Source organism: Drosophila kikkawai, chromosome 3L (assembly GCF_030179895.1).
Source record: "Drosophila kikkawai strain 14028-0561.14 chromosome 3L, DkikHiC1v2, whole genome shotgun sequence".
NCBI lineage: Eukaryota > Metazoa > Arthropoda > Insecta > Diptera > Drosophilidae > Drosophila > Drosophila kikkawai.
The window spans coordinates 23,367,791-23,395,620 of NC_091730.1; the positions used below are offsets into that span (position 1 = coordinate 23,367,791).

General features: G+C 40.4%; 3 protein-coding genes across 10 annotated transcripts in view; 1 reads left to right on the plus strand and 2 right to left on the minus strand.

Annotated features, from left to right (window-relative positions):
* Positions 1-661: 661 nt before the first annotated feature.
* Positions 662-2,742, minus strand: AsnS (asparagine synthetase). The gene has a single exon (XM_017182582.3). It carries the CDS (start codon positions 2,655-2,657, stop codon positions 981-983), a length of 1,677 nt encoding a protein of 558 aa, XP_017038071.1. The 5' UTR covers positions 2,658-2,742; the 3' UTR covers positions 662-980.
* A 1,023-nt stretch (positions 2,743-3,765) lies between these two features.
* LOC108085788 (asparagine synthetase B [glutamine-hydrolyzing]-like) lies at positions 3,766-5,445 on the minus strand. The gene has a single exon (XM_017182535.1). It carries the CDS (start codon positions 5,443-5,445, stop codon positions 3,766-3,768), a length of 1,680 nt encoding a protein of 559 aa, XP_017038024.1.
* A 2,314-nt stretch (positions 5,446-7,759) lies between these two features.
* Ac78C (adenylyl cyclase 78C) overlaps positions 7,760-27,830 on the plus strand; it is a 33,225-nt gene continuing 13,154 nt past the window's right edge. For 3 of the 8 annotated variants that reach the window (XR_011444842.1, XR_011444843.1, XM_070285242.1), the window contains exons 1-2: positions 7,761-7,903; positions 18,944-19,339. Coding sequence is in view for 5 of the 8 variants with exons in the window: in XM_070285242.1 (XP_070141343.1) it covers positions 19,299-19,339 (41 nt within the window). In the remaining 3 variants the exon portion in view is untranslated. Of the gene's footprint in view, positions 7,904-18,943; positions 19,340-24,361; positions 24,785-27,830 lie in introns of those variants that run through there. The other 5 variants (XM_070285239.1, XM_070285240.1, XM_070285243.1 and 2 more) reach the window with 4 other exon arrangements.

Consider the following 27,830-nt stretch of genomic DNA (forward strand, 5'->3'; position numbering starts at 1 on the left):
CGATACATTGTACAACTTTTTCAGAATATCGATATCGGTCTAGTTATTTAATTTAACCGTGTTTTTGCTCTCTTAAATTAGTTATAGGTATGTTTACTGACTTACCTCAGGTAAGACCATGTTTTAACTTACGTAGGATTAGATATGAGCCTGTTTTGGTAACTTTAACTTCTTTAAAATATCGACAACTGTCCTATCGCGTTGCCAATTGAAAAACGGCAAGCCTTGACCCGCGTTGCCAACTAAATTGTTTAAATCGACTATTATATTTAAATTAATAAAAAATTAAATTTAAAAATAAACAAATTCGAAATATTTAAAATATAAAATATAAATAATAAATAGTAAATATAAAAATAATAATATATTATTTTGTTTATAATTATATTGTTATTGTTTAATTTTGTAAATAAATTAACAACAAGACACCAGCTTAAAATACATATGTTTTGTTTTAGATAATATAATTCCACGGACTTAATAGCAGTAATATTGTAAATTAAAATTTTAATTTATTTTCAAAGAACATAAGAACTCCAAACAAACTAAAAGTTGTATTAACTATGTATTCTTAAACCTTTTGCATAATTACAGTTCTAAATTAAACTTAATGCCCTTCAACAAATAAATCCACAAATATCGCAGTGAAAAGTAAAACCAATTGTATTGATTGACGTTTTTATTAATAAAGAGTAATATGCATATTATTGGCATATTCATTGTAATTGACAGCTGGCATTTTCTTTAATATATGTATATTCATATTCAAACAGATGTATGTATACAGTTGCCGAGTGGACCGCACGTGCCTTTAATTAAGCCCATATGGCGGAAAACATTGTAACCGTAGACCGCCGCCGTATCAGATGTCAGAATAAGTGCATATTTAAGCTAATTGAACGCCTCTCGAGGCGACTATTAATTAGAGACGTGTATTTGTTTGTGGATGTCTTAACTAATTCATTTAACATATTTATTTCTCAGTCTTTGTTGACCTGGTGAACGGCCTGAGCACGTCCAGAAGGGTCCTCCGGACAGCCCCAATCCAGGCGGGGCACCCACCTCACCACGGTCCGGGCAGCAGACTCCCCGGGAAACAGTTCGGAAAAGATGCTGCGGTAATAGTACGCCTCCTTGGTGCTGGGTGTGCTGAAGGGGAATCGGAGAGCTGCGCCAGCGAACTCCTCATCCGTCACATGGCTGGTGGCCACCCGGCGAATGCTGTCGATCCAGTCGTAGCCCACTCCGTCGGAGAACTGCTCCTTCTGCCGCCACAGGACATCGTCCGGCAGGTAGTCGTCCGCAAAGGCAGCTCGCAGGACATATTTCTCCAGCCGCTTTTGCTGCTGTCCGCCGAATTGGTTGAGCGTTCCCGGTATCTTATCCTCCGGTCGGATCTGCATCACATGGTTTACGAATCCCGTGTCGAGAAAGGGCACTCGCAGCTCCACTCCCTTGGCCATGGCCACTTTGTTTGCCCTCAGGCAATCGGATAAGTGCAACTGGCGGACTCTCTTCACCAACTCCTCGTGGAAGTCCTGGTAGTTGGGCGCCTTGTGGAAGTAGAGGTATCCGCCAAAGATCTCGTCAGCACCCTCGCCGGACAGGATCATCTTAATGCCAGTGCTCTTGATGTATCTGGCCAGCAGCAACATGGGCAAGCTGCATCTCACAGTGGTGACATCGTACGTTTCGAGATGGTAGACAATATCCCTGATTCCATCTAGGGCTTCGTCGATCTCAAAGATGATTTCCTTGTGGTCGCTGTTGATATACTTGGCCACATTCCTAGCGGCCTTAAAATCGGGGGCATCCTTCAGACCGACCGAAAAGGTCTTCAATCGGTAGTTGGGATCCCTCTCCCTCATAATCTTCGTGGCTATAGAGGCTATGAGGCTGGAATCCACTCCTCCAGACAGTAGCGCTCCAAAGTGGACGTCACAATGCAAATGGCAGCGCACCGCCGACTCCAAGTTGGAACGAAGTAATGATAATTCGCAGGCTTGGGTTGGTACCTCGTTGAGCCAGGGCTGCTGGAACTGCCAGCAGGTTTGCAGCTGGCCCACCCTTCCAAATCGAGCCTCGCCAGGCGTGAAGGTCTCGACCTTTGGGCAGGTGTCCACCAGGCACTTCATCTCCGAGGCAACCCACAGGTTTCCAGACTCATCCTCGCCCACATACATGGGTATAATGCCAACGGGATCACGGGCCAGGAGGACCTCTTTGGTCCTGCGATCATACAAGGCAAACGCAAACATCCCGCTGATGTGGTCCAGAAGGTCCACTCCGTAATCCTTGTACAGTTCCAGGATCACGTGGCAATCGCTTTTGGGGTTGTAGGAACCGCGTCTCTTCGCAATCTCCGCCGAAAGCTCCAGATAGTTGTAGATCTCTCCGTTGGCCACCAGGATAAGGTTGCCATCCTCGGAGACAAAGGGCTGATCGCCTTCTGCCACACCCACGATCCGCAGGCGTTCGTGCACCATGGCCACTCCTTCCGAGGCAATCACATAAACACCAGTGGAGTCCGGGCCTCGATGACGTTGCTTTCCACTTTGCCGGTAGGCCAGCTCCCTCAAACTGTGTTTGCTGCCATGCAGGATTTGTGGGGGAATTGGTTCCCCATCCCGTGAAAATATGGAAAAGATGCCGCACATTATATATGGTTTCCTTGACGAATTTAATTAAAGTATTAATACAAGCGAGGTCCGCGCGTGGCGAAGTGCGAAAACTGATTGGAGAGGTTTCTAGAGGAAAGCGCTTATTTATGGGAAAGCTCTCTCGGTCTGATTTGCTTTTGCTCTCCCAAAATCTCCCTGTTTCTCTCAGTGAAGTAGCAATGCTGATTACCATGTGCTCACAAGTTTCGTCATCCAACTTCTAGAACTAGCTCGTCTTCAGTTAAAATCTGCGGAGACACTTGTTGCTCTTTAATAATTATCAATAAAAAGGTTTATACAGACGGCTTCCCCGAAATTATTTATTTATGATTCAGCAATTCTTATCAAAATTGGGCCAGTGGGAGCTACAAAATAATTGATAAAAAATTTAAAAGCCGGCTGGTTTTTGTTTACGCCCTCTCTTTTCGCTTACTCTCTCGCGATTCAGCGCTGATTATACTTTATCAACAGTTTCGTCATCCGATTTACTCTTTCTCAAAGGATACAACTTTTTAAGAACATTTTTTTAAATATAAAATTGGACCAACATTATATATTTATTATGCGCAATATATTTATTTCATAACAATCATAATCATAAAGTTTTTATAAAAATATTTGTAAGGGATATTTACCAAGCCGAAAAAAATTACAAAGTAAAGAAATAGAAAATATAAATTTTATATTTACCTTAAATTAATCATAAAATATTAATTATTTATATATGTATTTAATGCTTTTCTTTGCGTAAATAAATGTTGAACAGTTTGTTATCAGAACATTTGTTAATAAATATATTTTTAGCTTTGGTATCTTCTATGCCTAAGAGAAAAGGGTATTAACAAGTGTAACTACATAAAAAATCATGTTTTGTCTAATGTCTCTCATTTGTTCTCAAGTCTTATAAAAACGTGCTACGAATTAGCGGAGACCGGTTTTATTTTTGCCTCTCCGATGCTCTTTTGCCAGCAATACATACCTATATTTATTCATTTATTAAACAATTTGTTTACAAAAATGTAAACCCAAATCAAATCATATACACTTTTCATACAAATAATTTTATATTTTCACAAATATTTTGAAAAAAATAAAATTATATGTGCTATTTGCCTTTCTGGGTCTGGTGGGCGGCCTGAGCCAACCCGGAAGGATCCTCGGGACAGCCCCAATCGCGCCGTGGCGCCCATTTCACTACGGTCCGGATAGCCGATTCGCCGGGAAACTGCTCGGCGAAGATGCAGCGGTAGTAGTATGCCTCCTTGGTAGCAGGTGTGTTGAAGGGAAACCTGAGCGCTGCTCCCTTAAATTCCTCATCCGTTACGTGACTGGCGGTGTATGGTCGGAGGCAGGATATCAGATCGTAGCCCACCCCGTCCGAGAACTGCTCCTTCTGCCGCCACAGAACATCTTCCGGCAGATAGTTGTCCGCAAAGGCAGCTCTCAGGACATATTTCTCCAGCCGCTTCTGCTGCTCTCCCCCGAATTTGTTCAGGGGTCCCGGAATCTTATCCTCCGGACGGATCTGCATCACATGGTTTACGAATCCCGTGTCCAGGAAGGGCACCCGTAATTCCAGGCCCTTGGCCATGGTCACCTTATTGGCGCGGAGGCAATCGGATAAATGCAACTCCAGGACTCTCTTCACTGACTCCTCGTGGAAGTCCTTGTAGTTGGGGGCACTGTGAAAGTACAGATAGCCTCCGAAGAGCTCATCCGCTCCTTCGCCGGACAGGATCATCTTGATGCCTGTGCTCTTGATATCCCTGGCCAGAAGGAGCATTGGGATACTGCATCTTACTGTGGATACATCGTATGTTTCTAGGTGATAAACTATGTCCCTGATGTTATCCAGAGCCTCGTCGACGTCAAAGAGGATCTCCTTGTGATCACTGTCTATATAATTGGCCACAAGTCTGGCGGCTTTCAGATCAGGGGCATCGTTTAGACCTACAGAGAAGGTCTTCAATCGGTAATTGGGGTCCCTCTCCCGCATAATTTTCGTGGCTATAGAGGCTATAAGACTGGAGTCCACTCCTCCGGAGAGTAAAGCTCCAAAGGGAACATCGCATTGGAGGTGACTCCTAACTGCGGCCTCCAATTTGGAACGAAGTAATGGCAAGTCGCAAGCTTGGGTGGGAACCTCCTTGAGCCAGGGCTGCTGGAACTGCCAGCAGGTTTGCAGTTGGCCCACCTTTCCAAATCGGGCCTCTCCAGGCGTGAAGGTCTCCACCTTTGGGCAGGTGTCCACCAAGCACTTCATCTCCGAGGCAACCCACAGGTTTCCAGACTCATCCTCGCCCACATACATGGGTATAATGCCAACGGGATCACGGGCCAGGAGGACCTCTTTGGTCCTGCGATCATACAAGGCAAACGCAAACATCCCGCTGATGTGGTCCAGAAGGTCCACTCCGTAATCCTTGTACAGTTCCAGGATCACGTGGCAATCGCTTTTGGGGTTGTAGGAACCGCGTCTCTTCGCGATCTCCGCCGAAAGCTCCAGATAGTTGTAGATCTCTGCGTTGGCCACCAGGATAAGGTCGCCATCCTCGGAGACAAAGGGCTGATCGCCCTCTGCCACACCCACTACCCGTAGGCGTTCGTGCACCATGGCTACTCCTTCCGAGGCAATCACATAGACACCAGTGGAGTCCGGGCCACGATGACGTTGCTTTCCACTTTGCCGGTAGGCCAGCTCCCTCAAACTGTGTTTGCTGCCATGCAGGATTTGTGGGGGAATCGGTTTCCCATCCCTGGAGAATATAGAAAAGATACCGCACATAATTCGGGAGCTCAATCGAGAGATCTAATTCTAAAAACACAATGTCCGTACGCTACAAAGTGCGAAAACTTTATGAAGATGTATGACCGCGGAGCAGTGTTTTTATTGCAAACGGGGTGTCATTATATATGCACATTTACTTTGCAGTAATATAAAAACAAAAATTTCGCAAATTGGTGGTGGACTTTGAGCCGACCAAACGCAATCGAAAGAAAATAGTTTATCTTTAATCACATTTATATATAAAATATTTGTATTTTATAAATCTTTTCAATCAACTGCTATCACTTAAGCTAAAAAAAAATAAAGTATGTTAAATAATTTAATGCAAAATAGGGACTGTATTATACAATATTTAATTTATTCAGTATTAATTTTTACTTTTTTCCAGTCACTGACTAAAGTTTATGAAAATTATTAAATTAAAAACAAAAACTATGGAAGTCACGCTGGCAGATTTTCAAACCAATTTTAGCTTTCTACATCATCATCAAGTTTTTAACACATTTTCAGACAGCGCTACTAAGACAATAATTGGTTATCACGATCATTCAATATTTAGTATTTTACTTTAAATATTTAATAGTAAACCAGATGCAAGCTCTTTCAATTGGACCAAACCGCCGGTACTATGACAGCTATAACATATAGTAGACACATCTAGATCTCGAAATAAAATTTAGTGTTATACAAATAAAGGAGAATATAAATACAAGGTTATGGTAATTGGTTTAATGTTTTTCCATTCCGTTTCATCTATAATATAAAAAGTTAGATTTTAATAAAATTACAAGTTGTAATTTACAACATAAAAGGTATTTTTGAAATCACAAATAATTTTAAAGTTTCATTCATAAAACTGCACTTATAGCTGATTTCAAGATATAACTAATTGAATAGATTGCGGATGAGTACAGCTGAGTATGTCTAGATTGAAATTTAGAAGACACAAACTCTTGCGTATATAGTTTTTTAAATAAAACTTATTTTATATTTACAAAACCAAAAATTTCAAACTTAATTAGTATTTAGTATAAGGTATTTCAAACTAACAACCGCCTATCTATATTGCCAAGTTAAAAGTACAATTAATAGATATAAATCCGTTTCGATCCGCCCCCTTGATTAACATTACCCTGTTGCTGTTATCGAAAGCTCGTGCATGGCTCTTGACCAGCACAAGAAAGAGAAAAGCTCCCCGAAATGCCAGCAGCTCAATGTTGGCTAACATGGCGGTGGCGCCACGCTAACAGGTGGTTGCCAGCCGCTGGTCCACGTCGCCCGACTAGGGCGCACGGCAATAAATATGATAAAAATGTCAAGTGTGCGCAGATTAAGTGAAATCTCCGGTGTTTAATTATGCAGACGTTTTTATTACGCATCTAACACTGACTGTACCTTGGCTGGGGGATGGGTGATGTCACTGGGAATGCGGGCGTGAGCAAATAAACCCGATTTATAGGGGAGCCCCGCGCGCAGAGGGGGCTGGCAAGTCCGCTCCTGGACAATTGGCGTGCGCGCTTGTTGCTTCCACGTCGGTTTGTCGGCAAAAACAACGAGCTGCCGTTCAGTAGCCGATGGAACGCGACACTGAGCGGCAGGAAGTTGCGTATACGACGCATTGTCACTCGGCCAGCGAAGGCGGTCGCGTTCGGAAGTCCTTTTTGGCGCGCCTTTCCTCTGACACTTCTCGAGACCAGCGGAAACCGTCAAGGTGCTAAGTGCGTGTAATTAGTCGAAATTCAATTAATTGAAAAGAATTTTAAATTGAGTTACGCCGCCGCGATGGAGGCTGTAAAAGCCGAGAAGTGAAAAGTGAATTTGTGTGCAAGAGATTCCCGCCGGAAATTGTGCTTAAGGAGTGCTTCAAGGCAGTTCATACAGAAACGAAGTTTTTCAATTTAATTTAACCAAAGTTTTATTAAGTAAATTCGTCAGTAAATTAATTAAAACTAAAATCGAACTGGTTTAAAGGTTTAAAATATTGAAGTTGAATAGTTTATTTTGGTCAAAATGATATACTAACAAGGGAAAATATACATTCATATTTAAAAAATGTAAATAAAGGTGTTAACGCAATCACAATGTTTAAAATTTAAATTTAATTAAACCTTCATAAATTACAAAGTATGAAAGGTATAAGAAAATATTTCTAAGATCCCTTTAAAACACATTGTAAAATGTTCAATGACAAAGAAAATTACCTTACTTAACTAAAATTAAATCACAGTTTCTTATATTTACTTTTTCCCATTTGAAGTGCCGTAGAAAAAACTGCAATCCGACATTAATATCACTTCAAGATGATTGTCAATAAATGTGTTTAATTGTTTTCTGTTGTGATTAGTTGAATTGCCTAAAAATGAAAAGTAAATTGAAGATCATTTAGGAATTTGGAATGAGTTTTGCTGACCAAAAACCATAAAAACGGACGAAACTTTCAACACGAAAACCGAAGGTAAATTTATGTTCTACTCAAAAAAATCAAATCAAAATCAAATAAAAGCAAACTTTTTATTGGCGCCGCGTCGGAAAATCGAAAGGAATCGAGCATGACCTATTACTGTCACGTCCGCTTCCGGGGAAGATGGCCAAAAACATGAGCCAACAACTTCTGGGTCACGTTTGCCATTCAAATGGCCCGAGACCCATTGCCCATTCCAAACCAAATCCAGATCTGCACTCCCAAAAAGCTCTACAAATGGCAAATAGAGCCACTGCCAAGTCGGGCCAATTAATTAAAAAGTTTTCACGCGGCCAAAATCAAATCAACAATTTCCTCAAGTATTTAGGCGTAAAATTCGAATTGGAAGTTTTCAGCAAATCGAGTTTCGGCTGTGGTGATGGATGTTTTGCACCGAAAGAAATTTTAGGGACCTGTCTTAGATATTTTTGGTCTTTCTATAATAAATTGTTCTTTATTTTTTACAGCTCTAAGTTGTTGAATTAATTGTAACTAATTAATTATTCAAATAAAGTATTTACAAAAGTAAAAGTCTTTAACGATTCTTGTACATTTTTCTCTCAGTGACTTGTTGTTGTGGTGTGTGTCCTCAGGCAGCGGATGCGGATAGGGCTACGGCTGCGGATGTGGATACGGATACGGATGCGGCGTTGTCTGCAGCCGGCGAAAATCAATTCGCATTATTGCAGCCTCAGTGGGCTGACCAAAAACCCTTCTTGTGGCGCCGCAACGCAAATAAATTGGAGGTTTTTAAATGTGTCCCGGGTTTCGGGGGTTGATTAGACACCGTTGGCGAAGCCTTTGCCAGGTGGCTCTGGTGGCGCCCTGTCTAGCCGCGGCGGTGTGCTTGACCCCAGGGTTGACCCTAAAAATAGGCGTGTGCAGCCTCCACTCGGACTATTTTTAATCGCTCGCTCGCTCACTGTCGCTATCTTTAAGCCCTTAATTAGTTTTTCCCTCTTTTTGCGAGACTGCCACTGTGACGTGACACAAATTCAGTTCGGCTTCTGCGTCGGTTTTTGGCGCAAATAGTTGAATGACCAGCGTATCAACAAAAAGCGTAGTCTACTTTTCAGAGCTAAAGGACACGCCTTCGACTAATTGGTATGTGAGTGTGAGTGTGTGTGTGTGTGTGTGTAAGAGAGAGCGAGTGTGTGTGGCCGTGTGCTGTTTGTCATAATCAAATATCTTAACACGCAAGCTCAGTCCTTTGGCCTCCCCCTTTTCGGGTGGGATTTGCCCCGCTTTTCCCTTTGCCCTTTCCCCGCTTCTCTGGACCCTAATGACATGGCCACTGATCGGGGGGCAAAAAGTTGCCGCTGCTGCAGTTCTTAATTAGCAATTTGACGCATTATGCTGCCGGAGCTTGTTGGCATGTGCGGGCATTAAGGCTGTCTGCAGGATTACTACTATAGTCCCTAAAAGGTGAAATTAACTGGGACCCCGGCTGATGAGGACGATGCATATTAAGTTCCCTGGGCGAAGGAAGGTGGCTAAAAAAGATACATACATACATCTGGCGAGAGAGGGTCAAAGGGCAGGTCCGAGGCTAATAGCTAGTTAATTTAATCTCCCCTGTAAGCCACCGGGACTGGGCACAAGCTTCAACAAAAGCTGGCTGAAAGTAGAAGAGCTTTGGTTAAATTTCACACAAGTAAAAAAATTAAATTCAGGTGAAAACAATGGTAAATTAAGGAAGGTAACTTATGTAGGATTGAAATGAAAAAAGAGTGAATATAAAAATATGTTTTACTATTTACTATTATTTATTAAAATAATTAATTCCTATTTTTTAGTAACTGTTTAACACATAAATATTTAATTGAAATAAAATACACAATAATAATAATAATTTGTGTATTTAAAATGTATATTAAAACTTATTATTATTTATTAAATAATGAGTTATTTAGAGTTTGTTAGTTACAGGTTAATTGGTATTTTGGTATATATCCTTTTAGAAATGTATGGGAAATTGCACTTTTGGAGTTATTCTCGTTGTGTTCTAGTAGTTTCCTTTTAGCTATATCTTAAATCCAAGTTCCATTCATTGCTCGGACAATAATCCAACGCTCTTTGCAGTTGGCTTTATTGTCAATCACTCGGTCCGATTGAAATTCATCCATAATGAGGCAGCTGCGAGACAGCACCGGCATTGAGATACAAGATACAAAATGCACTGAGTGGCTGAGGCCACGGCAAGATACAGATACAAATGCAGGACACAAAAGGTATTCCAAATCATTCTGCAGTTATTTTTATGATTGAATCAATAAAACGCATTGGGAAGGTCAAGTCCCCACTTGGACTTGGACTTGTACTTGTCCTCGGGCTGGGTTCAGGTGGAAAGGCGAGCCTACAACCTGTTGAGCCAGGCGCCCGGGACAGATCGAAGGCCTTAAATATAAGCTAGAAAACCACTGGATCCGTCAAAGTATTTAATGAATTTATTTATGCTTCAATCGCGCAATTTAATTCAATTCACGCAGGGCCCCAGGAAAGCAATTCGATGGAAGAGGCCTTGAAAGTAACAAATTCATTCAACTTTGTGGGGAAAATATATTTAGCGGGGAGGCTGGGATGCCGGTCGAAATTTAATATGCCCAGCGACAAGTAAATAAAAGTAAAGTATCCGCCGGGGAGGCATATCACGGCGTATACTTAATATACTTTGCACTGCAGCTAGGAGCGGGAGGGAAAGTTTACCTCAGTCGCTGAGGCCACGTGTCGCTAAGCAGCTCAAATGCGAGTTCAAAAGGAACTTTTTCGCAACTTTATGCCATATATGAGATAAATGACAGAATAATTGTCCCCTCCGCCGCATTTAATTTAGTTTCGTCTTGACTAGACTCCTTCTGCTCCCTGTTGTTCTTTGCCAAAAGGGGTGCTTGACTCCCCAGGCGACGGAGGACAGACGACAGGATCCGCATCCGAATCCGAGTGCGGTGTGGCCTTGTTGCCAATGGAAACTTATGGCTCAGCAGTTTCGGCAGCGCTAATTGTTCTGGTTACCATTGCCGTTACTGTTACTCTAGCTGCCACTGACAGTGCTCTTGGCTGCGGCTCAAACATTGTAGCCTAGTTTTGGCCAAGTTCACAACTTGTGGCTGTAATGGCCACAAAGCCAACAATTGTATTTTGACCTGACCTGAAGATACTCTAGCTATAGGGTCAAAGTTGGGCAGTTACTAAAGATAAAACAAGGTCATGATATATATTAAGTGGTTAACGTGTATAACTTGATTATTTATGATTTCTCCTCTTGTTTCCTGAATATTAAAAATATCTCAATTGGTTTTTGTTTATATCGTATGAATGTTTATTAAGTTTCCATTAAAGTTTTTAATTAAAAACTACAAATTAAGAAAACCTCTCTTCACAGGGTTTATAGAAGAACTTATTCAAATAATCATAGCTAGTTCTGAACCCTTTTGTATTTTCCCCTTGTTTATGTCTGCCAAATTGCTGCCAAGGCTGTGCTGCAATCGAAAACGAGAAGGAGGAATGCCAAAACAAAGCCGAATGGCCGCAAAAATTGCAACAACTGGGGGAAAACTTTCTCCGAAACGGTTTGGCTGGCGGTTTTGGCAGACAAAACTTTTCCCTGGCTCCGCCCTGCACTTCATCCCGCTGCTGGCGCTGGACAAATAAATCAGTTTTGTCTGCCCCAGAAATCACTTAAGCCGCGCCGGCAGAAACAACAATAGCTGGGACAGATAAAATTCCAAAATGTGGCGCGAACAAAACATAAACAAATTGTAAAAATAAATGTATAGATAGCGGGCGAAATTTCTGCTGGCCAGTTCATCAGTGGAGATTTATTCGGGCAAAAGGTGTCAGGAATATTGAGTCGAATAAATATATTGGGATTGGAAATAGATGTTAGACCACTGCAATTCAATTCAGCTTTTGACGGCTAAAGCCAATTTGCCAGAAACTGCATTCTTCGCCGGCAATCATTGGCCAAATTAAGAGCCGGGGCCTGATCTGGCGGATTGCAATGGCTTTTGCGAACCTTAAAAGGCGCCGAACATAAAATCCATTTAAGCAAAGTGTCATGATATTAAGCCCCAGAGTGACTCACTACGGAAAACTACAAAACACTGAACCGAATAGAGTGATAAAAGTGAAAATCGCGTATATTTAAATCGTTCAAAGCAGATGAACACTACATAATCATATGCACATGTACGTTTTTACCTCGCTGACTTTGCTTTCTTCTCGGATTTGTTTACCCCCGGCCCACCCCTTCTGCCCCCACCCCTTTAAGTTTTAATGGGCAACAACAAGAGCGAAATCCATTCATATGCAGAACATTAAAATGTTCAATTCCCAAACAGAGTAAACGAGCAAAATGTATCCCCACCAAAAAAGAAAAAAAGTAACAAAAAAAGAAGAAATAACAAGACAAAATCAGGGGCGTTTGCCAAGAATATCTTGTTGTCTATTTACTTGTGAAGCTGATAAAAATTCACTTTATTCACTTTGTGCTCTGCAAATAAACAGCCAAAGCGGCGACAGTCTGCATTCGGGGGTAAAGCTGAAAAAAAATAGTAGGGGGAGTTTGCAATAAAACGCAAACTACTAGACAAATGTGAAAGTTTAACTGCAATCGCCAGTGCAAAGTGCAGAGCTCGGGGAAATTTGTGGAAAAATTAGGAGGGGTGAGATTATGCCAAGAGACCCCTAATCATGCCTGAAAAGAGCAGTAAAATTCGTGAATTCCAATGCGAGTTGAACTCGAATTATGGCGTTGTGGGGTTTGACTGAAAAAAAAACAAATTTCGAAAAAAAAACGTAATTTTAATTCATTAAAATATTAAAAGGAATCTAGTAAAACCCAAATCTTAAATTTGTTAATGGATTTTAAGCACATAGTAAATCATTTCATAAATTATTTAAAATACGATTCCAGGAGTCATCTTGAACTCAAAATAACGAATAAAACTAACATTTTTACTTGATCTTAAACAAAAAGAAATAAGAAAAGAGTTAAAGAGATACAAGTCTTAATATCAAAGAACAAAACTGGACTGATGAGGCTCCTAATATGCTAGTAAATAGACTTGGTTATTAATTTCAGTTTAATTATTTTTCCAAGTGTAAATCTTTCTTTCGTGTGTGTAGCTATGAATTGGGTTTAAAACCAAACTTAAACACTGGACACTTGTGACAACTTTGTTGAGGACATCCCTTCACACATGCTCTTTGTTTGAAAGAAAAAGTTGACCAAACTTGACAACCTTGTTGCAATCCCTGGGCAAAGTCTCAAGTGTCCTCCAGCAAGTTATCGTTGCCGTTCGATGATTGTTTGGCCCTTCGTAGCAATTGTCAACTCAGCACACGCATTCTCGTGTTTCTTGGCAAATACTCACTCGTTCCGAGGAATAAAGAATGTAAAGTATAAAACAAACAAAAAACTAGTTGTCGTTTATCGCATTTGTAACATCTTCCCCCCCGTTGGCTTATTTATTTACTCACTTGGCCGATAAATGTTTTGGCTGCGGCTTTGATAAAACACGCTAAAAATGAGTCCAAGCCATATAACATTGTACAAATATAAACAAATATAGATATAAACAATGAGAAGCTAAAAAAAGAAGGGGAGCTGCTGCCAAGACAAACAGCCGTAAAGTCATAATAATTGAGAAATTAAAAACACACAACGGGTTAATTTTTTTATTAAATTTCTCGAGCGAAATTAATGGGAAGATAATAATGCTCGTAGCCAAAAGAAAAGTAAACAGAAGAGCACACATGCAAGTAGTTTGTCATTGTCCAAACAAAACGCAAAAGGGGCAGTAGTCCCTGCCCGTTTTGGGGGGTTGAGGGGCGAAACATAATTGAAACTCGCAACAGTTTTCATTAATTTTCCAGGAGGAGGACATTAAGGCTAAACACAAACCATTTAATTCCCCTGCTTAATCATAATTTAAGACACGCTTCAACGTCACTCAAAGTCAGAGCCAAGGCAATTGCTTACGTTCGAAACCCCCCTAATGCCTCCGCCCCTGCCAATTGCCAGCGCTTGTTCTCTGCTTAATTTATGCAACATTTTTCCCAGTTTGTCGTTTGGCCCTTTTTGTCGTCCGCTCATATTTGCTTTTGGACAGGCCAAAAACATAGCAAGCGGAAAGCATATTTTATTTTCAAAGATTTTACATAGCAGAGCAGTACATTCAGGGCCAAAGGGGTTGTATGTGTCCAGGGGGAGAGACAGCCAGATCACAGGGAATAAAAATAGGAATTTAAGATTTCCATTTATTGGTAATAACAAAAAGAATTATAAAATATCAGGGAATTAACAAAGGTGTAAGCTCTACTTCTTAAAATTACGATTTGATTGATATGGAATGTGTTTTAATATTTACTAATATTATCCCAGAACAGATTTTAGATGGCAAACTGAAATTCAATTAGAAAGAATCAAGAAAATAATTAATAAGATGAATCAAAGCACAATTTATATTAGTTATAAATATAATTAAAATATAAAAACCAGACCAGAGTCCTTAGAGACGGTAATTAACGATAAATTATATTAATAATTTTAATATAATTTTACTCTTCATTTTTCTATATCACATAATTTTAACAACATTTTTAATAAAAACACAAAAACAATATCGATAAGTTTTTCTTTTCTGTGCAAAAACAAGGAGACAAAGTGAGCCCGGCTTAGTGCAATGCGTTTGATGTGGCCTGGTCCTGGCTATATGGTATGTTTCCAGTTTCATTTTTACGGCTTTGTTGTGGAATTAAAGTTTAACAGGCCCTCCCCGAACTCCCTACCCATCGCCAAGCCCCCCACAATTCGCCGGCAGGTGTTACCCCTTTGAGCTGGTGGCTCATAAAACGGAAGCCTTTCTTTTGTGTGTAAACAATTTTGCCGGATACGAGTTTTATTCGAGCTTCCTTTATTATGTCGTTTGCCAGTCGCGAGTTAAGGTAAATACAAACAGGTTATGTTCGAATATTAAAATCATGATTGGATCGTATTAAAGGAGATGATTTATTAGCTCGCACCGATGGGGTTAGCCATTAATATTCCCGCTGTATCGGCGTGCAGGGATCTTTCGGCTTCATTAGGGGCGACAAACGCTGAGTCGCCGAAATGCCGAAGCGCTGAAAGCATTTCTGTGGCAAGTCATGCAATATGCAGCATGCAACAAAAATTGCACAGGCTGCCCCCAAAGTGAAAGCAAAAAAGGGCGAACGCAGCGAGTACCGACCACATAATGTAAACGAGCAAATGCCATGATTAGCAGACATTTTGTGGGAAATTAAAACAAATGACCGGTGGGAAAATGTGTAAATGAGGGGGAAAAACCACACACGCCAACACCCCCACACATCATTTTGGGCGACACCTGTTCGCACTCACGGCATTTGCTGAGAAACTCACTCGATGCCATGACATTGATTCAATCTATGCACGTGCAACATTCATTTTTCAATTCAATTAAATATCCGCCGGCAGCGCAGGCATGAAATTAAAACTGAAACGCATTACATTACATTAAAAACTAACTAAAGCTAAAAACTATAGAGTTTGCATTTGAATTTCAAATGAACTTCAAATTCAGCATTCAAACTGGGGAAATTGTTTTGGAAATTTAATGAATCGCAAGGCAGGTATTTCTGCCCAAACATATATCTTAAATTGTTCTAAGAAATAAATCGAATACCTGAATTACTATTATTATCAACATAAGAAAAATTACTGGTACTTTAAAAGATAGTTACAACATAAGCTTCCCAAATATTGCCCACTACCAGCAAGCAAATTTAATCACCACTAATCGCACTAATTAAAAGTCGACTGAACAAATATTTTATAGCCATTCCCGCGACGATCGTAAAGAGTTAGTCCGTGTTGTCCAGGGCTTATCAAAGACTCTTTGCAGCCAACTCCTGCCGTTTAATTAATTAAAAAGGCGAACGAAAGTTCACCTGGGGGAGTGTCCCTCGCCGTTGTTGTTGTCGCTGCTGCTCCTCGCTTCTCTCTCTCGCTGTTGATTCTCCGGCGGCTGCTCCAGAGTTGGTCATTAATTTATTTTTAAGAAGCGCATAATTGCCCAGTAACTGTGCGAGTAACTGGAACTGCAAGCGGCTAGCCGGTCCAGTAAACGCTTATTCATGAGTGTGCGAATGGGGAGGCCCTCCTGGGTCCTGGCACAAACAAAGGCGAGGAGCACTCGGATTGCAGGATCTGCGGTCCGTTTGTTTGCTTATCGCTCCTTTCATGCAACATAAATCGCCGGCTTAATGCGAGTGTGTGGCAAGCAGCCAAAGGAGCCGAGGGAGTCGAGGGTGGCAGGCAAGGGATAAAGGCAAATTGCAAGCTGCATGTCCTTGCCAGCACCTCGTGCCCTTTCAGCAAGATGAGCAGTTGACTCGCCTTTGTCTCCCTGGTGTCGACATGAATCAGAAACTTAATTATTTTCAGCCGCGCGATGGTGCAAACTGTTTTGCCCAAACAAACAGGATCAGGACCCAGGCTGTACACGGCAAAAAAAATGAATGTAGGAGTTCGTCAGAAAACCCTCGTGTTTATCTTATTTTAAACCAGATCTTTATGTCTTTTTGGTATAAAAAAAACTTGTTTTAATTAAAGTCAAGAGTTGGTATCAGGCCTAGCACATTTTCCCCCGCAGTGTAATGGCAAAAACAACAAAGTGTTTACAGAAAACGACATAAATCGACGCTGCTGACATTTTGACGCAGCTCGCAAAATTTTTTTTACAACTCAGCTGCAGCAACAGTGGCAACAAAACAATCGTAAGAATATTTACACTCAATTTGTCGCCACTGCTGCCGAGCCCTGCCCATTTCCCTTTCCCCCTTCGCTTTTCGAGTGTCATAAACCAGGAGCCGGGGCACGGACACAAAGGACATGGCTGGCTTAGCCGAGTGGATTTTGGGTGCGAGTCCTGGGACACCGGACTTTCACCTGCTGACGACTGTCACCAGCAGAATCCTCCTTTGACTACATGGAGTGTATAACGTATTACAACAAAATAGGAAACTCAATTTTGAGAAGGACTCAGAAGGATTGTCGTAACAATTGCTGCCGGTGAAGGCAATCGAGAAAGGGGGAACCCCCACGGAAAGCCATGTGTTAGGCAGACCGGAAACTTGGCAAGCAGCGTCATAAACTGGTTACATTGTCGGACGCAGGAAAAAAACCGGGGAAAATGAAATGAAATGACAAGGAGAGGAAATTGCAGGGATATCCTTGCAAGAAGGATCCACGCACACGCAACAGGATGCACATAAATCATAGCGAGGGCCGTAAAAATATATATATATTCGCCTTCCGATAAATATTCGACGAGGGCAATAAAACATACTCTGCATATGGGGATCAGGATAACTGCCCTATATACGCCATATATTTACGATGAGAAATGGCCGCCTTGGCGCCGTCAACCGACTAATAGACACCCTGTACGCGATAGCGGTTAAGTGCATCCTGTCAAATGACATTAAAACGTGTTTTATGACTCAATAATAAAAGGAATGGGATCACTGCATCGAGGACCCTGCCTGGCCTGGTCTCGCCCCATCTTGCCACGGCTAGCCTGCTCTGTCATTGGATTGCGGAGGCGGCGAGCCACAGACAGCATTTCCAAGTGGCCGCGAGTTGCACGCACTGATTGAATTTCACTTGTGCTGTGTTGCATGCTCCAAGTGGCTCTTACTGTCATTCCAAGTGCACTGAAAAAACCACATTTGTTTTTACTAATTTTAATTAAAAATTAGGAGCACTAATAGCTATTCACCGAAGAAAACCTTCTTTAATTGGACTTCAGTTTATAAAAGTTTGATCAGAGATACAAATTGCTGAAATTTAATGTAGAGTTTAATAGTTTTTTAATTTATAGTTTAAAGTACAAGGAAATAACCAAAATAATATTAATTTTACAAACAAAAGATGTGATGTATATATCCCTTCTTATAACGTTACACAAATATCCAGCATATATAATATATACTATATATTTTCAATTGTAATAGTAATCGAGTCGATCAGAACATTTTTTACTGTGGAAATGCTCGGCCCATAAAAAGCAGCCAACAGCCACACGACAAATGTCCCTGACTGCTGCTCCTGTCCTGGCCCCCATCCTGGCCTCATCCGGTTCCTTCCTGAGCTCTCTGGGCGCACATGCTGAGGCAAAACATTTGACATTTCTAGTGTTTGCCCTATGTGGAGGACTCAGACTCACGCCCAAAAGGCGACAGTTTAAATGGCAAAGTAAGAGTGACTAACATGCTCGAACCTATAGATTTTTGTGCGAGCACCGATTTCTCCATTCCCTTGGCTCACTTTGTTTGTCCGGATTTTGGCATTTGGAATTTTTGTGTTTACTTTGGCCAGGAATCTATGGGCAAGTTGATTTATTAAGTAACAAAATTTCATTTCGGGCGACATCATGAAGTTCCATTTCCCAGAACAACATGAGTGTTTGCTTTTGAAATATTGTACAACTTGAATTTTGTATTAAAAAGTTTAAGAGAGAAATTAAGGTTAACTATAAAATATAAAAATAAAGTATAAATTACCAAGTGATTATGATTAGTTTGAGATTCTTTTAAGAGGCAATTTCTTGGCTTGTTTATTTGATCACTTGTCAATTTCCTATATAAAATATTACATAATATTTTCTTAATCTAATTTCCTACCCTTATTAATCACATTTTAGTGTAACAATATACCCAGATACCCTTAAAGTTTCCCTTGTTTCTTTTGGCTTGTTTTTTATGCCACTTATTGTGCACGCTTTTGCACTTGTCACCATCTCTATATATAAACGTATACGTATGGCCTTATGGAGCCATTGCCCCACGAGTAGTATTCCCCCGCCCGCCGCCACTTGAAATCTGTCAACTGCAACTATTTATTAAATTATATACTGCCATTGTTAAATGCGACTGGCGGTGGGCGTGTGTGCGGGTTTTTCCATGAAAATTTAAGAGATTCTCGAGACGTCGAATGCTAAATGCGATTTATTGCCTATCTGCTTACAGGTTTTGAAAAGGCATCAGAAGCGGATTCCACGGCGGATCCTGTGCCACCATGTCACCGGGATGCGTCACCAAAGGACGTCTCTGCTGCCGGCATATCCTGCATCGTTTTTTGTATGCCAGCATTAGGCAAATTGACAACAGCTTAAAACACTTTGAGGTGGCTTAAAGCCTCGGCTTCGGGAAAAAACCTGCTGTCAACCTCAAGGATTCACAGTGCCCCTGCTGCTGGCAGTTAAAACTCTCACTTGACAAGGACCAAGGACCAGGCACCAAGCACCACTAAGCACCGGGCTCCGGCGAGCGGCAAAAAAAAGCAGAAAATTGAGGATAGAAATAGACGGAATCCTCCTGTACAATGGACGTGGAGCTCGAGGAGGAAGAGCGCATTTGCCTCAGGTGAGTGTGTTGACAGTTTTGCCGCACAATGTTGGGCGCTTAAAGCCATCAATGATTTCGATGCGGGAAGTTGAGCGTTTTATGTTTAACTTTTAGAAACATTTATATTGTTATTTTTATTTGAGAAAATCGAAAATCCCCTATCCCCCTACAACTTGTAAATTAAGATGCTGTTTCCTACTCAAATCTAGAAAGTTTCAAAGAAAAAGTATCTACGAAACTCTGGGCTAGTAAGATAAATACCTCTGAAGTTTAGCCGAGTTAAATTCCAAATTTTCCATCAATTAAATTTTGAGAGCCGCAAATTTCCAAAGTTAAGCTTAGAGAAGTTTGCCTGTAGTTTGCCCCCGGCAATGTGTCTATATGTATGGCAAATTCTAATGGAAAGGCAGGCGCCAATTTCGGTCCACTTCTATTTACAACAATCAATTAAATGGGCCGCCCGCCAACAACAGTGTGTCGCATAGAATGTGGAATTGTAGCCGATGAAAGCTAGGGGAACAATAGGCGACAACAGCAACAAAGCCCCCGGTATTCAATGTCAATCTCATATTTCAATTATGCTTTATAAATGGCAACAGACGACGCGTCTGAGTCTGAGTTCGAGTTCCAGGCTCAATGGACTCGTTTGGGGGCGAAGAACCTTTAAATGAAGCCCAGAAGTGTGCGAGGTATCCCACACATATTTAGGAAGATGAAATCATATTGTATGACTTTTTCCTCAATTTAATTTCCTGGCCAATTAAAGGCTGCCTGGGAAATCGCGCATACGCCGCGTGCGCCCTGCAAAATTAACTTTGGGAAAAAACAAGCCGAGCTCGCTCGTGACCAAATCGAATTATAAAATTTTAATTACATAATAACGCACAGACAATCAACTTGGTGTCCCCTTTAAGTGCAAAAAGCTGAAGAAGAGAAGGGTTGGACCTGCCCCACAGTCATTACATTGAATAATTGAAGGCTGGCCAATAACACGCGGCAAGTAATGATGAAATAAAATCGAAAGTCAGGCGCTTAGAGTTATGCGATTAAACGGATTTAACTGCGACGACGACTAGGTCCTTCCGAGCATAACTTGCCATACTGGCCATAAATTTAATATTGGTGAAGAGGATTCCTCGGCGGAGAGCAGCGGCAGCTTGCGGATGCCAGGACAACTTGAAACGTCTGCTTAATGCTATGCAAATTTCTTTTTCTATGCAAATTTGCACACGGAGTAAACAACAAGCGGCGGAATCGAAAAGTGGGAAACCTCTGGCCCAGACGACAAGCGCAAAAACTAGGTAAAAGCCAACCGAATCTCCCATAAAATGTGAATTTTAATGACAAACAACAATGGGCCAGGCCAAGGGACAGGTACTAGTGGGGGCCGAGGGAAAAAAGGAAACTGAGTAAGAAGCAAAAGTTGTGGAGGAAAATGGCGGAAAGCTGGAAAAGCGGAAGGCACATAGCGCGACTCTTAATGGGAGAAAACTTTTGCTGCAGCGACTAAAGCTAATTAGTAAGCCATAAACATAAATAGCCATGTCCTGGCGACTTTTACGAGTCCCTTCGACTTTCTCCGTTGGCCAACTCAAAGTGTCCTTGCAGTATGCATACAACTCTGACCAAATCCAAGGATTTGTGGTCTGCGGTGCCGGCCAAGCGATTTGTCAATTTTAATGGCTTTCGAATACTTGCTAACTTGATTGCTGCCCTAAAAAGTGGCCACTTATACGGCTTATTGCCTTTTTCTCTTGCCAAAGAAGCTGTCCTGATTGCTTTCCCCTCCGCCCCGCTCCCGACACGCGCTTGAAAGGAATTCAGAACGTGTTTACCCAAATCAGGAGCAGCCGTCAAATAAAATGCTTTGATTTGAGCCAGCCAAAGTGGGGCAAAAGGACATCAAAGCCGTGGTCCTGGCTAAGCGCATTTTGTGCATAATAATGCGTAACAAGGACGAGCACGAGGAAATTTAATAATAATGGCATTTCACAGGACCGCAAGCAAGTTCCAGCTGAGGTTTCCCAAAAGCCACAATGCGGGAATATGTTTCGTGTTCAACTCTGATTGATCCCAAAAACATGTTCTTGAAAACATTTTATGTGCTGGTTCTAAATACACATAAAAAAACAAATTTAACAAAATGTTTAAGGTATTTTAAATTTAAATATAAAAATATTTTAAAGTACTTAAAGGCGTGAAGCGATCCGCTTTAATGTTTCTTAAAACTTTTCTTAGAATCCATTTATAAAACAAATGCAAATCTGTTATTCATCTCTTCCAAAAATACTTTTTCCGTGTCACGGAAAACCCTCCCTTTTGTCCCGTTTTTATGGGCTCTTCACTCCCTTTTTCCCTTTTGACCCAAACTGAGCCGCTGAGTAATTTTTCTATTTTCTGCTTTGTTGCTCGCCTTCAATTGCACACCCATGTTGACCAATGTCCGACATTAACCCAAATCCAGCACACTCACAAGTGCGGGGGTTGTGTCTCTGTCTGGTCCTTTATCGGCCAGGACTCTTAGCCAAATGAAGTTGCCACGGGCACTGGCCATATCCATAACCGAACTGGCTGATTCCCGTTGCGGTGAATTGGCCACCTGCTGCGTTTGTTTTGGCCTGTCATTCTGATGGTTGCCATTTCCTGACCCGTGCCGGAAATTAATTACCAATGAAATTATGCTCGTAGCTTGTTTTCATAGATTTTATGACAAAACTTTTGGGGAGACAGTTATTAGGGCAAAGGTAATAACGTCGATTTGCCTAAAGGCCAGCTTAGACTTATTGAACTTGGTTAATTGGAAGGTTTTGTTAAGAAAATCCATGGAAAGAGAAAAAAGACATATTAAAGACTCATAATTATCATTAATTGAACTTGATTTAGTAATACAAATTAGTGTTGTACGATGTGAAGTTTAAGGCTTTCTTCTGTTTTTCAGTAGAAATACAAAATTATAAAGTAAATTATATACCCTCCTGATCTAATAAATCACCTCAAGTAATGCAGGTTAATTTAATGACCCTCCCCAAACCCCCTTAGATTAAGCTTCGGTAGTGAATCTTCCACTAATTATCTATAAATATTTGCCCGAGACTCACATACTCACGTATTATTAGAAGCCGTTGAAACGCTTTCGCACCAGCTGGATGCCACGCCCCCTTATGGCAGTAAGGGCACGCCCGTAATGGAAGGGCTTAAACGCTTAATAAATAAACTTAGCAGCTTGCCAGACATGACTGCTGGTTTTGTTGTAGTCATATCGATAGCTTAACCTTAGCCAAGTAGTTGTTGGTATACTGAACAAAAATAAAACAGTAATATTCATATTAATACAGTATTTTAAGTTTAAAATTATTGTTATTACTCGTTTATTAGATCTCTTTTAAGACACTACTTCTATAATAAGAAGATATTTAATATTTTACATTGATAAATCAAAGTAACGAGCCAAGAGCAGCTATAAATAGAGAATTTAGCCACAATTACAAACCTTCTTATAACCTGATTGCGAGCTATTTCCTTATCAATTTCCCATATATTTATAGTAAAAGGTTCAACTTCAACCCCTTATAAATATTTTCTTCAAGTGTTCTTGTTGGTGGCACTTGGGGCATGACAATAATGCATGGAAACCGCCCGTTGCGGCCCTCGGGTTAAGCATAAATATGTCAAGTGTTAATTGCTGCCACTTAACGTAGAGCACAAACTCAAATACAACCACAGAGACATCTGCACACACAAACATGCGTATATATATATACATGCTATATGTGAAGGAAGACGTGTAAATATGACTTTAATCTACTTAGCTAAAACCCCGAACAACACCCAGAAGCCACCCCTTTCCCAGTCTCGAGTTCGAAAGTCGCATCACAAAAGCAAACACACACACAGGGACTCTGGCCCACACTCACTTGTTACACACCCAATAATGTGCTTTAACAAGTTTCTTATGGCCATAAATTCAACAAGGCAACAAAAGCTCATAAAAAGGACCGGCTGCCGGCCTTGGATCCCGTTTGAGCCCAAGTGGGTGGCCCGAATGGCTGATTGGCGACTTGAAACTAACCCCACCGGCTGTCTATACAAATAAGAGACGGCATTGCAGACATGCCTCTGACATTTCATATCTGAAACAGATATGGCCGCCCAGGAGCGCACCTCAAAGTCTCAAACGGAGTAGCATTTTCCAATTTCCAATCTGCTGATGCCTATGTTTGAATATTTGAATATAAGTAAACAAGGGGACACTTTAATTAAGGCTGCTATATTGCCCCCAGCTAAGCAACCCATTTAACTTGAATTCGAGTCAGCTCAAAAATATTTTAAGAATTAAAAATGCCAAAGGGAGATGCCAAGGCTTTACAATTACAAGTTTTTTAGCAAGCTTGTCTAAGTATTTATAAATGAATACCTTAATAAAATCACTTTTTACTTGCACTGAAATATATACAAACTGCAAATCTTTATAGATTAACTTTAAATCAAATTCTAATTGACAAAAATGTGTTTTAAATATTAAGCCATCTTCCCAACAATGAAGACTTACACAGTTGCTTAGAACGCTTACCATTCCTGCTTCAATTTCGCCCAAGATAGCCATCCGTTTAGCTGATTATCATTTAGGGACCCATCATAATTTTCGCTGTCATTATTGTCTGCCGGCCGAAGTCGAGTCAATTACCATATCAGCAACATTGTTGACCAAAACTGATTTCACTTGGCGTCACAGCGAGAGAAAGAGAGAATTGCGGAGAATATGAAGAGAACTAAACAAAAACAAAAACAGAAATCGGAAAAAAATACAGCTCGACAGTATCATATTATATCCAGGCGATGTCGAACTTTTCTCGCTCAGTTGTCAAACGCCAGTCCGATGTGAAAGACGCGAACGAATCACATTTAAGCAAGCAGCCGCGGGCGGCAGCGAAATTAATAATAATAATAATAAATAAAACCTGTTGAGCAGTCGGTCGCACCTAACATATGTCCATATAGACGCGCAGTATAGATCAACATTTGCATAGTACATGACGCCGAGTCGAAGGCGGTGAAAAGTGCAAAGTTCCTGCGGTGAATCACTGGAGAATAGATTCCATATTTACATATTTGCCCCTGCCAATGATGGCACCTTCTGTCCCATCTGTCCCCGCCCCTCGTTCGATTTATCGATTTTGTATTTTGAATACGAGCATTGTTGCGCCATTATCAACACATTTATATACGCGATAATTATATTAGAAGTTTATCTCGAACCCTCTCGACTCTCGCTGGCGATAAACTCCACTCCGCCCGATTTGGATCGGTTCAGTTCAGCCCGATTTTCTTTCGGGGATTACTCACCGCCAGTGGCTCCGGGTGGAAAGTGGAAAGGCCAATGTGTTAATCGACGAAAACGAAGCATAATCCGCCGTGATCTCTGGGCATGTGATTCCGCTGACAATATTGGACCAAACCTTACAGGTGCGTAAATAAAGCGGGGCACCTGTTGAGATGTTAAAAGCGAAACGCTTCAGTGGTTACGTATAGATCGCTTCCGAAGGTGCTAAAATCGGCGAATCTTTTCGTCTTTACAACTGGGGAATTACACTTGAACTGCGATCTCGCAGTCCGCAAATTGATGTGAAAATTGATTGTTTTTTACGCATGGGGAAAAATTTCAACCGAAAACCTGGGGGAGTTATTCAACAGCGCAATACATAGGTATAATTATATATATATTGGCAAATCAGATTTAGAATTCGGTTAATAGTGCATTATTTCCTCTTTTCCACCAACACACCGAGAGATAACGAGTTTTTTATGGCCCAAGAGAAATGAGAGAGATTGTGATGAGAGAGAGAGGGAGAGAGCGGAAAAGTCAGTGGGGAGATAATGCTGCACATTGATTAGACCAGTAAATTTGGTAAATATAATCCACGCTGTCTGGCACAAACAATCCAAAAATACACCTCTTTGGAGATAACACTAACATCAATTCGGTAATAACTTCCACATGGTAAAGCTAAGCAGGATTTGAATGAAAAGATTCAATAAAAGGCAGTTGGAATATCCTAAATATTCAATTTTTATAATGGAAAAACAATAACATGGAGACGATTTACACAAATCATTAAAACAACAAAATTAATTAAAGCCAAGTGTAACAAGGGGACATAATTGATACATGTCATGTGCAACATAGATTCATAAATATTCCCACCAAGACTAGTTAAAATTCAGTAGCCATAGCTAATACTTAGGAAAAGGCCGTCTCCTAATGAACACACAAGACAGAATGCAAATCATCAGCTAAGGACTCCCATGAAAATGTATATTAGCCCAGAAAACTCGATTGAAAAATAAAAAATAATGTTTGTTGTTTCTAGCAATGACACATAATCGATATGCCATATGCACGTACATACGTATGTACATATATCTGTATATAGTATATCCACGGATATCCCAACGCGGCTTTGTTTTTGCCCCTTCGACTTATTGGAATTTCGGTTTTTCGGTCGCCTTCCTTTGCTAGATTTAAATTTACTTGGCCCCGAAAAGTGTGCTATGTTTTGCCAGGAAACGCGTATGTGTGCCGACACGCGTGTGTGTGTGCAGTCGTGTGTGTGAGTGCCTCAGCGCTAATTTGAATAATGACAGCGACATCAACGCGCCATTTTGCACTGTCGCCGCGCCATTTTGCGTTTCCGCTGCGGCACCGGGAATTCAACATGAAATAAGCTGCTACACAGAAAAAATGGTAGAACGAAAAAATCAAGAATATTTTTCTTGATTTTTTCGATGTGGTGGATTAAAATTTTTAAGTACGATTCGGGGTTAGACAGTCGAGTTAATCCCGTTTCGGGATTAAATGACAAATTAAGCCTAAAAATTCTTGAATCGATCCCGTTTCGGGATTAAATGACAAATTAAGCCTAAAAATTCTTGAATCAATCCCGTTTCGGGATTAAAATGACAAAATGAGCGTAAAAATTCTTGAATTAATCTCATTTTGGGATTATAGAGGCATAATAAGCCCAAACATTCTTGAATTAAGCCTAAATATTCTTAAAAATTTGGTGAGAGCAGCAAATCTATTTTTAGCTCAGAGAGAGAGATAACATTTTTGCTCTTTCCTTGAAACTGTATGTATTCGGGTTCCCGACATTAGCTTTTGATTTGACTCAGTGGCCCAGTTGGTAAGCGGACGGTCTGTGATTTCTGAGACATGGGTTCGAATCCCGACCGGGAACTAGGAAAAGTAAGTTTAAGTGGCTTTTAATAAGATTTATACATTAATATAATTAATTTAATAACCATTTGTAGCTTTATAATTACAGATTTAAATAAAAACTTCTCTTTCACTTCTCACTAAGAACTTTAGAGGGATTAAATCAAGGCTTTTTGGGATTAAAATAATTAAGAATTTCGGGGACTAAATCGAGAAAGAAAATTTTTTGTTTTTTTAATTAAATTTAAATTTAAATTTTTAAATTAAAATTTAAGAATGTTTGAGGTTAAATTAAGAAAAATTGGGATTGAAATTTTTAAGGTTAGCGGGATTGAATCAAGAATTTTCGAGATTGAAAAAATTAAGTATGTTCGTTCTTATATTAAGAAAATCCGACCTTAGCTCGAAATCATGCCCACTTGGGATTGATTTTGGCGACTTTATCCCGGATTTTTTTTTCTGTGTACAAAGCATTAGTAACATATAACACACATTTCCGGTGTGAGATATCATCAGAATCGAAGAGAAAAACAACAAGCGAATAAGCACGAAATTATTCAGCAGCCTAGAGACTCAATAAATCAATTTGGAAGCTCTCAAACTCGAATTATTATTACTCAAATCAAAGAATTATTTAAATGCCACAAATCGTTCATTCTCATTAAAGCAATTTTTCATTACAATGTTCAATCTGCTGGAGTTGTCAAATTTCTTTGATGCTGTGAAAGGGTGAAATAAGAATAAAGGTTCCCGTTTTAATTTACATTTTCCTAGCGAAAACAAGCAATTAATTATTAGGCAACTCCATCGTTCCTTTTCCATTTTCTCCTATATAAAGTTCCATTAGAAAATGCCAAAAATCGTTTAATTTAATTACGCAATTTCCAACATCGATTTTTGCTTTAATGACACCGCAAGAAGCAATAATACAATAAACTGGAATTTATTCAGAAATTCGTTGAAAGCTTGTGGTTTGAGCCAAGACCTTTGAAATCTATTTTCACAAGGAAATTCTCAACGCCAACAAAATGGCCTCCTGCAGAGCAACAAATTCATTAACAACTTTTGAATTAGTTCTTACAAATAAATTCATTATTTTCGCCATTTTCAATTTGATTTTAAAAAATCTGCAGACACATAACAGTATTTAAGTGTTTCCTAAGCTAAGCTAAGGTTTTCCCATTTTCCTTAATTTAATTTACTTGCCACACCGCCTCAATGAATATTTGCCTTCATTAGCCGACATTCGAACTTCAAAGTGAAGATTGAAAGAAATGGCTTGAAATTTAAAACAGG

What these genes read in the sequence shown, in the direction of transcription:
- AsnS (XM_017182582.3), bottom strand. Translation starts at nt 2,657, where the DNA reads ATGTGCGGCATCTTTTCCATATTTTCACGGGATGGGGAACCAATTCCC.
- LOC108085788 (XM_017182535.1), bottom strand. Translation starts at nt 5,445, where the DNA reads ATGTGCGGTATCTTTTCTATATTCTCCAGGGATGGGAAACCGATTCCC.